This window comes from Seriola aureovittata, chromosome 19, assembly GCF_021018895.1.
Source record: "Seriola aureovittata isolate HTS-2021-v1 ecotype China chromosome 19, ASM2101889v1, whole genome shotgun sequence".
In the NCBI taxonomy this organism is placed as follows: Eukaryota; Metazoa; Chordata; class Actinopteri; order Carangiformes; family Carangidae; genus Seriola; species Seriola aureovittata.
The window spans coordinates 6740866-6751610 of record NC_079382.1 but is presented as its reverse complement, the minus strand read 5'-3'; the positions used below and the strand labels follow the sequence as shown (position 1 = coordinate 6751610).

The following is a 10745-nucleotide window of genomic DNA, read 5'->3' as shown; positions in this document are numbered from 1 at the left end:
TTTTAAGTTATAGGACAAGGTCACTTTTTTTGAAGCAAGAAATTAGCTTGGTTTGTTCTTACAACTTCAAATTTTACTTGGAGAGTCTAAAAATGATCATTCTATTCACATACTAAGGCTTAAATTGGAGATTATTTCTGCTTTGCCTTATTTAAATTACTAATAGTGAAATGAGTTGTACCAGTCCAGTTTTGAAGAGTGGGGTGAGGGTGTTGCAGTTTTTTTGTGAATCAGAGAGACGATTCAAAGAGGAGAAACAGTCCCCAAGTCCTAACAACATTCAGAAAATCAACCTGTTCAGTTTCACATAAGTCCCTTTATTTTCAGAAGACTCTTTAATTGCATCAACATGGCACAGATAGTTAATCTGTAAATCATATTAAATATCCATATTTCAAATCCAAGGTAATAATCAACAGAGAGAAATCTGATCTAATATTTATTCTTTTTCTAACAATTTCAGATGAATTATTTAAATATAGTTTGGATATTTCTTAATTTCTCTGTCAAGTCAGGGGAAAAATTATCAGACAACACTTTTCTTTCATAAAACAAAACAATTTTCAGAAAATTAACAATTTCCATATAAATGCTTTCAATTTATGAATTTAAATTTTGTAAAAAGTAAATACTCACAGTGATGTCTGTCATTTTTTGGGCACAGATATAAGTCAATGCATCTAAAAGCATACTAAGAAAACTGAAGCATTTCTTTCTTAAAAGATGCTGAAAAAATATTAGAATAATTTACTGGCAGATTTGGATTTCTACTTGACTTTCTTTGATTATGCTAATCAAAAAGCTTTTTGGCAAGAGGCACCTAACTTTTTTTTTTTTTATCATTTCAAATAGCAACTACGAACAGGAAGTGCAAATTATACATGACCAAAAAAGCATCCAACTACTGCCCCTTCGTTCTGTTTCGTTTCAATCCTATAGTGCAAATCAGGGGAACAGTTCTTGCAAGTCATGCCGAAATAGTCTTCTCAACCAAGCAACAACAAAACCCTTAAATTCCCTACGACGAAATACTGACCAATAGCAATTGCACTTCACATTTCACCAACAAATGGCCATGGTTATGACGGGTCAACATGTGAAGAGGAGGGCAGTTCACAGCCATCTATACAGAAAAATGCCTTCCCAACACAAATGCTACAAAAAAAAAAAAAGAAGGATAGACCAACTTACACACGAACGATTGCACACCTTAGAGAGATGTTCTCTGTTAAGTTAAAAGGCAAATGGTAACTGACTACTGAAGAGCAAGGTCGTGATGTGATCGGCTCATGGAATGACCTACACACATGAGCAGAAGCCTGGCACATTGAGTGAGTCTTTAGTGGAACATTTGCTTCCAAGTAACATTCAAAAAGTAACACCGAGCTCAGTCGATCTCCTCAAAGTAGTTGAGTTTTGAATACTTCAGCTTAATCACAGCATTTGTATCGTAAAGTAACTTCTAATTCAGTGCTCAGACCTCAAGTAGAGCAATTGGTGGCAAAAAAAGAATCCGACAAGGCCTTGATCCGTCTTAAGCTCACAACATACAAATCTGCTTTGCATAGATTTGAAAATGTGGAAATAACCAAATCTACTGCCTGAAGTGAAGGTGCCAGTATACTTCAAAAGAAGTGGGTTCTGCTGTGTCTGACAATTCCTGTAACTCTCCAAAACCAACAATCCCATAATCGCGCCCACTTCCCGCAGCCACTGGCCAGGTCACAAAAGATAGGCAGGATTTCAGCTTCTCTCTTCTCTTTTTTTTTTTCCTACGCACAAATGAGTGCAACACTATGAATGCCATCAGGAAAAGATTGTCTAAAAGTGTGCGCACTTATCCCCATTTTTAAAAAGAAAAATTATTGCTTCCAACCTTTTCTACGATGGCAAGTTCTTCACCCTGCCTCTGGGTGTAGCTGTTCCTCACAGCTACAAACACTTTAACCTTCAGACAAATTCATTCTTCTTAAGCATACTGGCACCTTAATATTATCAAAGTCACAGTTTTGGCCACCAAAGGTTCGTACTTGTGAGGATCACAGGTTAAAATTCTACACTTAGCTTTGAATTTTTTTTACTCTGTAAGTGACAATGAAAATGATGACATGATATTAGGTAAAATTCACAATCAAAGCAAAGCCACTATAACGCCCTATTATTATCTTGATTAAGCCTGCACCAGAAGTGAACCATACACATTTCCCTCACACTTGTATAGAGGTGCACCTTGTCCTGCTCATGATGACCAGGTCAGATTAGATTCTCTTGATCTCCACCTAATGAAAGAGCAGCACAATGGCGATTACTGGTGTAAGGGAGGCGTGCAGAGCGTGTTTCTGGACAGAGCGGACTACCTTGGGGAGCAATACCTCCTCTTCTTTTATATCTGCCATCCTTTCCGTTTCTTCCTACCTACAGGTGCAAGTCCTCTTGCAGTAAGGGCTGCGACATCTCCCTGCTTCTGTGTTTTAGTGAGGGCAGCTGTTTGAGCGTCACTTGTCCGACGTAGAACACCAGAAAGCTGAGCACCATGACCACGCTGATGAAAGAGCCCACGACGGGGGTGTAGGAGTACTCCTTGACCCTGGGAGGGGCGCTGGGTGTGGGTGCAGCTAGCTCTGGGAACAGCAGGTCCTGAACGTTTAAGAGGGAGCCGTTGTTTGGCAGAGGGCGGATGGACAGGATGTGGCACATGAGAGGGTAAAGATCGACAGAGCGCATGGAGGTTTTCACATAATTCTGGCGAAAGGCTGGCCCACGGGCCACGAACACAGGCTGCATGCTCCGTAAGGTGTTGTCGTAGCCGTGGTTTCCCACTGGAGAGAAAAAACAAGAAATACATTGACATAAGAAGGCACAATGCTCTGATATTAATTATTCTTGCATTGTTAATCTGTAGCTCTCCCGTTTCCACATCCCATGAATCACAGGCAGCACTTTTTCCTCACAGATTTATGGGATCTAGTTGTGCTGCTCTCTGTCATGATTTACTCCCATCACCGCTTTGCCCCAGCTGACCGGTTACTGCTAAATCAATCACAGCAAGCAGAACTGATTAAATCAAAACACACAAGCACAAAGATCTTGGATAAAAGCTTAGACCAGCTAACTGCTGCTCCTAAAATTCATCAGCGCTTTTACCTTGCTGAAGAACTGACAGGATTCTCTTAGTGTGCTGTGAGTGAAATCAATACAGTTAATCAGTGCTGCCTGAGATGGCAGCATCAGTGGCTTTAACAACCATCCAATCAGGTACAACTTCTCAGACTCATCTAGCTTAGAAGGAACCCCGTGGAGTCTTTGACCCGAAGTAACACTATGGAGGAATGTTTGTATCATATACATGCATGAAGATGCAAATGTGCAAGCATATAGGCGACACAACTGCCATGGTTTCTGGCAGATCGATGGTGGAGTTAATCCAATCTAGCAATACACCAGCAAAGCCAGTGAGGAAGAAGAAGAAGACTGTTTGCAAGTAAACGTGGATATAAACAATGCAGGATTCAAAATATTCAAACATTGGCTTTGAAAATGTTGCATGAGAAAGGAAACGCATTTAACACGTTTGTTAGAGATACACAGTAAGTAACACAATAGAACTCCACTCCACAAAGCCACATTTAAGGTATCACCTGTTCACACCTGTTCTTCGCCACATCCACAGTACTGATGTGGGTATTTAATGAACACTGAGCAGAGGTATCACAAACTGTAAACAGACTGCGAGAACAATGCCACGGTTTGTGGTTGGGTGATGTACGTGATCAAACACACTACAGTAATCATCACTATTTCCTTTGGCCAGCTGCTGAAACAGCTGGACAGTACAAACAACTTCTCATCATACTACAGTCTCCCACCATGTTGTCGCTGAATACTGAGATTCAGCAGGGTTTTCTTCCAGCCATCAGATCATTTCACTGATTAACAGTCTTTCAACCAGAGAAGAAGAATTAGGCAGTAAAATTAGCTGCTGCAGTCTGCGGCTGCATTAAAAACTCTGCCCTCCATCATACCTGCCTGATATGAAATGGATTAAGAAAAATAACCGCTCTTGGAGGCTGTACAAGAAGAACATCCACACCCACTCACACATTTCTGCTGTTTCTAAGAGAAAACAAGTTATGGCTTTCTCTGTTAATTACAGCTGGTATAACATGAGCTAGCTCTGGTTCAATGACTGAAAAAAAAAAAAAAATTCTTCTGTGCAGCTATTAATAGAGCAGATGGAAGCTGCTGTTTGAGACAACAACAGAAACCGTTTCATGTGTAAAGCTGCAAACCAGAATATTGTCTCAGCGCAGCTCTATAAGGTTTGAAAACATACACATGAAGGGCCCGGTCCTGTTCTGCATGACGGTCCAGCCCTCCTTGGCCTCTATGATGATGGGCATGATCCTGACGTTGTGCTGATAATGGAAGTGGTTGGGAATTTCTTCCTTCTTGTACACCACCATGTTTGGGTTTGCATCCACCAGCTGACTATACACCTCGTCAAGCTTCCCTGGAAGAGATACACAGACACAAAAATGATATCTCAGGATGAGTAGCAAATAATCATTTGAGAAATCTTACCAATGTTCATCTCTAACTAAGGAAAAGATTCTAGATTAAAAGGGCCATGTTCCTGAAATGTGCATACATTGTTGGAGAAAAGCCAAATAACCTAAAATTTGTTTAAACCTTTAACATTTTTATCAGAAAAGATGTGGCAAAAACAAATCCAGCAGTGACAGCTGGTCAGCTTAGCTAGGAAGACACTGCACCCATCTGGTCCAATATAAATCTCACATCAATCACAATCACAACCACATCATTTTAATAACTTGTTTTTTGTATGAGTTAAACAAATGGAATATTATGCATCAGTTGGTGAGCTCTAGAGTCATGGGTGGTCAGATTTTGTTGTCCAAAGATAACAATATTGGCCTGTTTACCTGTGGCTCTGGCTTCATATTTATCCAACAGACATGAGAGTATCAATCTTCTCATCTAACTCTCAGGGGGAAAAAAGCAAATAAGTACATTTCCCAAAGTGTCACTAATGGATGTATAAAAGTGATACCTTCTTTGGGCAGTATTCCCACCACTGGACTCTTATCCACCCAGGTGTACAGGTCTCTGCTGACGTACTCGTCCAGTTCTATGATATTATCAGTGAAAAGCTGCGTCATCCCGTGGTCACTGGTCACTATCAGGTTCACTTGCTCATACAGCCCGGCCTTCTTTAGCTCGTTGATGAGGAAGCCGAGCTTCTCATCAATCCCGGCAATGACTACGTCCATGAGGGAACTCTGAGGTCCCAGGTTGTGCCCGCTCTCATCGGGCTCCTCCCAGTACAGAACTCCAAAATCCACCGATTCCTCTTTAGGTGCGGAGAACCACTCAACAATCCGCTCCACTCTGGTTTCAAAGGAGACTGAGGCGTTGTACTGGAGGAACTGAGAGGGGAACATGCCATGGATCTTCACATCAGACCCGGGCCACATTGCAGCCCCACTCCGCCCTCCAGCTTTCTGGATGGTCACCCAGAGAGGCACTGCCTCCTCCCACCACCGTGACTCATAAATACTGTCCGTCTCCATGGAGAAGGACCGGTTCAGAGTGGGGTCGTACATCTCATTGGCCACAATGCCGTGCGTCTCCGCGTACAGACCCGTCACCAAGCTGTAGTGGTTGGGGAAGGTTTTGGTGATGTAAGCGTTCTCCACCTGCTCCACTGTCACCCCCTCATCCATAAGGCTGTGAAAGTTAGGCGTCGGGACCCGGTCAACGTAGTCCCAGCGGAAGCCGTCGAAGGACACGAGCAGCAGCTTGGGCCGGTCCCTCACACTGTGGCTCCTGCTCCCAGGCTGGTTCAAGCGATGGAGGGAGACCAGAGGCAGCAGCAAGGCCCACAAGCAGACCAGAGGACTGCAGCCTCCTCGCAGCATGCAGCCCAGCATAGTGCAGTGAGTGATGACACAACCTAAAGACACACATAAACACTGCTAAGGCTGAGCAATTCACTTCTCATCTGGAAATATAAACAATGTGACCAGAAGTATATGGACATGCCAAACCAGATACTTTATGTACTTTTGTTCTAGGGATGTTTTTTAGATTTGGCTTTTACCCATTAGTTCCAGTGAAGGGAAATCACAATGCTGCAGCATACAGTGATAGATAACACAATAGTGTGCCTCTAATATGGCTGCAACAAACATTTTCATTTTAGATTAATCAGATGATTATTTATTCATATTTTTGTCTTTGTCAGAAAATAGTAAAGGAAAAGAAAAGAAAATGAACTAATAATGTGTACTTAGAAAGGACTACTGGTTACAACATGCTCCACACAAGATTTTGAGAAATTAGTAGTTCTGTTGATTCTTAATGAGGCCATAAATCAATTAGTAGATACAGAGAGAGACTGACAACTTCTGACTTAATAATGGCTGACTTAATAATTTAAGTCATCAATCAGGCAAACATGATATAATGAAATGACACATTTGCTGATCCCATCTTCTCAAATATGTTGCATTTTCAGTTTTGTATCATGGTTTTGCTGCTGAAGTCAAACTGCTCTTCTCTATTCTCTGACATTCTGTGGGTTAAATTATTCATCTTCATCAGAAAACTAATTAAAACAGATTAATAATGAATATATCCATCATTTGCAGCTCTAGTGTGAATATGATGATCAAGCAAATAAGAACTAAGTTCAGAAATGTCAAATGTCCGGCTTTTAAGGCTCTATCATAGTACTAAGATACAATAAATCCCAGGTAATAACCATATCAGTATCCAGCTCTATATTATATACAGTTAAGACAGCTAACGTTACCCTAAATGCCATGCATAAGCACTGAAGACATTACAGGTCAGGAGAGCAATGATGTCACTGAAAATGTGGCAGACTGAGGATATAGTGACTGCAGTGCATCTGTATATAAGTGCGACTTCAGTACAAATTAAATAATGGCAGCCTTCCTTCTCCCAGTCACACGCTTTAGAAGAAACAGGATTCTGTGCTGCAGAGCTAACAGCTAAAACAGCACGCAGCTCTTCCTGCAACAATGAGACAAACACACACAGCTGAAGCGACATCAAGGCGGAAAAATAACGCACAAATTCAACACGCAGAGTGCTGCGCTGTCAACAAGCTTACCTCGTTATCTGATCCTGCACCGGCTCGCCTCGCGCTGCACACCGAGATAAACAGAAGGAAGCGCGGCCTGTTTATTAACCCCGTGTGTTTTCACCTCTCTGTCGCTTTTATTTACTGACACGAAACCAAACCAGACCATACGAAGTCGAAAGGGTGCCCGGTGTTTCTTGCAAGTGCATTCTTCGCCTCATGAAGAGCTGCATCCCCCAAATTCTCCGCGAGCGACAAGTGCACAGGTCCCAATGACGTAATGTAGGACGAGGAGGAGGGGGGGGGGGGGGGGGGGGAGGGGGGAGGAGGGGTCCAGCATTACAAATAGACATCTTGGTGTCAGTCAGGTTACAATTTGACAGGCTTATTTTTGCTCTCATGATGATAAATGAACAATAAACACTCATAATAAAACGTTCATTTTGCCTGATGAAATGTTACATTTTCAGATGTGCGCTCAAACCGACACGCTGTGCTAAAAATAGTGCAATTCAAAGACACATCTGTTCTAATTCCGTCAGCAATTTTTTTTTCTTACATATGATAATGCTGAACGCGCAGTGGAACAGCCGCCCTGCAACAATAATGACACAACCTGGCCACAAGGTGTCAGCCACGTGCTGTGTAAACGTACCCATACAGAGGCTCCTCTCACTTGTGTGTTATAAAGAAAGATGGCATCTCAGTAATGTCGCTGCCTATTTCTGACCCTCTGACAGGCGCCGCCATCCCTGTGTAGAGAAAGATCATTTTACTGGATTTGATTCCCTGAATGCATCATTTTCATTTTCTCCATTACAGCCTATTCATTTGCTGTTAATGCAATACTCTGCCACTTTTCTGGAAGCTAAATGATTTTTATGACCTTGATTTATAGTTATGATCAAAAGCTCCACAATAGCTTGTGAATGGACACTGAGGCTAGACTGATTTGTCAACTGTTTCCAATTTTTACTAAGCCAACATAGGTGTGAAGTCCTCTGCCACTCCACCTGCCGATGAAGACCAAGTGGTATGATTGAAAGCTCATAAAAGCTGTTGTTTCCAAGGTCAAGAATGAACTCAAAAATCATTTTAGTTTCGTGTGGAGTAAACGTATATTCGCAGAGAAGCTCTTTAAGTGCCGCAGTAAACATGTGAAAGGGCCCTTTATAATATTATTATGAGCCTTAAACACAAGAGCACAACAAAATAACAATGTTAAAATCTATTCTAACCCTCAAGAGACATTTCTCTCAAGAGATCATGTTCTCTAGCTGAAGTTCTAACACTGGCTTGGGGAAATTCTTCACTTAGCAGCAGCAGCAGCTTTACAGACGGCCAAACAATAGGGCATTACAGTTGAATAGACTGGTAATAAAGACATAAATGGGTTTGCAGAATCAATTCAAAGAAACTCAACCTCCTTAAACGTAAGGCCGCAGAGCAAGTTCCTGACTCATTAATTCACTGCAAGGCATTTTCATCCAGCTATAATTTTGAATTTTGAAGTTACAAGCATTTGGCCAATTAGATGTGATATGTGTTTCATCATTTTAACTACTGCATGATAGGAAACCGGATCTTTGGTTTAATAGTCTGACATGTTTGGAACACTACATGTATTATCCACCAGATCTGTTACATGCACATTACCACACAAACGTCTCCCTTATTAATATTTTTTCCCAATTCAGAGAACGCTCACAAACTGAGATGCAGATGGCAATGAAGATTTAAGCAATTTAGGTTCAGTGACATGACAAAAATGTGATTGAACCACTCCCTTCCCATGCATATGTGGTTTTTATTCTCGCAAACATTTTTTGTCGTGGCTGAAACGGGGCCGTATGTTTATTTGGTTTCCTCAAAGGAAGTAGTTCTCACTTTTACACCACCCATCATCATACATGTCACACACAGTCATTTTAGCCATGCTGGCGACTAGCACGTCCATCAGTTTGGTCCAGACTGAAATATCACAGCAAATACTGGATGGACTGCCATGATGTTTTATGCAGATATTCATGGTCCCCAGTGGTCCCCTGACACTTTGTCCAGTGCCACAAGCAGGTTGATGTTGATGTTTGTGGTTTGATGATGGATTTAGACATTTATGTCCCCTTCAAATCAATTTCTTTTGATGTCACCATCAGGTGAGAATTTAATTTTGTCCAAACAACAAAAACTACTTTTCCACTGTTGAATAATTTGACCTATTACATCAAGCAGACAACAGCACATCTATCAGTAAATACTCTGAGGATGTGGGAGAACATTGGTTGAATAAAAGGAACAGGGTAGTAGACTTTCATTTCACTGTCATTGGGAGCTCACCTTATTGACTAAGATGTGTAATTCAGTACCTTTTTCTGTCAAAATAAATAGTGTAGCAAAAGGCTTAACTAAGCCAAACTGTTGTGCATCTTGTGAAGTCTTTGTGCCACAATTTATTTATTGATTCACTGGGCGTGTTTCTGTGAATATATGTTGCTCAAAGATGTCTGTGCTTTCTCTCTCTCTCTTTAAGTTCATGTATTAGGTCAACAGGTTTAAATACTCAACATGGAAAATGAAAAGGAAACACCACAAAAGAAAAGCATCCAAAAGAAAGACCCGTCATCAACTGTGTATAAAAAAAAAAACTTAAAATCGCGCAACTAATGTTGTTTGAAACAATAAAAGTTTCGAAAATAATTTTGGGGGGACTAATTCTTTTCATAGTGGATTCCTTTTGTGCCTGTATGTGTTGTACGTGTTCCTCATTGTGTTTTCGCCATCCATTTAGCTGACAGGGTGAATCTATGTGGGAACAGTGGAGCAGCCATCAAGCTACCTGCTCCTGTGTGTTCTGGGTTGACTTCTAACACAGTTGTGTATTCACAGCCATGTAGACATGAAGGGGTTTTGTTTGTTTGGGCAGGAAAGCTCTGTCTTTTGTGAGATTTGTCAGAGATCTTTCTCCATCTTTTGTGATTCTGCACAAGAATTTTGCGGCTGCTTTCGTCCAATTCTTTGTAGAATGTGTTTTTTTTTTTTTTGTACTGTCATTGTGTTTTTAAAATGGTGACATATTTGCTGTAATGTACACGCTTACACATTGTGGAATACAGTGAAAGCTGTTGTTGTGTAGAAGACATTCTGGATGTTCATTGTTGCATAGAAGCACTGAACTTTATTATACTGTAAATTGAAAAATTAGCAACGTTCCTCTGGCAGGGTTTGACTATCCCACTTTAAACCTAAAAATGTATGCCACTACATAATCTTTTGAGTTGGCAGCACTTATCTACCTTATCATAATAAGTATCCATAATTCTGAGGAGGAGTCCATCCTGAAGTTTTAGAGTAAAACACCTTTCATGACTAGAAACAAAATATTCAAACTTTGTAGAAAATGAAACTGTGCTCTCCACAGCTGGTTCTGGCACAAACTTGGCCACTGAGACTAAAGCCAGTCTTTAATATGAACATTCCATCAATACAATTTAGTAAAGAATAATTTAAATTTCCCTGATTTAAAGTACAGTTGTATATACAGTTATATACACATATAAGACAGTGGTGTACACAGACTTTGTGTGGGGCAGGGGGTGAAATAAAAGAACGGGCTTCT

General features: G+C 40.9%; 1 protein-coding gene across 2 annotated transcripts; it reads right to left on the bottom strand.

Moving 5' to 3' along the window:
• Positions 1–296: 296 nt before the first annotated feature.
• On the bottom strand, positions 297–7411 carry enpp5 (ectonucleotide pyrophosphatase/phosphodiesterase 5). Of its 2 annotated transcripts, none has more exons than XM_056405212.1 (4): positions 7160–7411; positions 5072–5993; positions 4334–4510; positions 297–2819 (listed from the first exon to the last, which is right to left on the bottom strand). In XM_056405212.1, the coding sequence occupies exons 2-4, from the start codon at positions 5949–5951 to the stop codon at positions 2416–2418; spliced, it is 1461 nt and encodes a 486-aa protein (XP_056261187.1). In that variant the 5' UTR covers positions 5952–5993; positions 7160–7411; the 3' UTR covers positions 297–2415. The 2 variants fall into 2 exon arrangements, with proteins under 2 accessions (XP_056261187.1, XP_056261186.1); XM_056405211.1 differs by having other exon boundaries at positions 5072–5974; positions 7160–7410.
• Between the last annotated feature and the right edge of the window lie 3334 nt (positions 7412–10745).

Excerpts from the sequence above, each read along its gene's own strand:
- enpp5 (XM_056405212.1), bottom strand. The coding sequence starts at position 5,951 with ATGCTGGGCTGCATGCTGCGAGGAGGCTGCAGTCCTCTGGTCTGCTTG. Across the intron at positions 4,511-5,071 it reads GGGAATACTGCCCAAAGAAG|GGAAGCTTGACGAGGTGTAT; the intron begins GTATCACTTTTA and ends TATCTCTTCCAG. Across the intron at positions 2,820-4,333 it reads CAGGACCGGGCCCTTCATGT|TGGGAAACCACGGCTACGAC; the intron begins GTATGTTTTCAA and ends TTTTCTCTCCAG.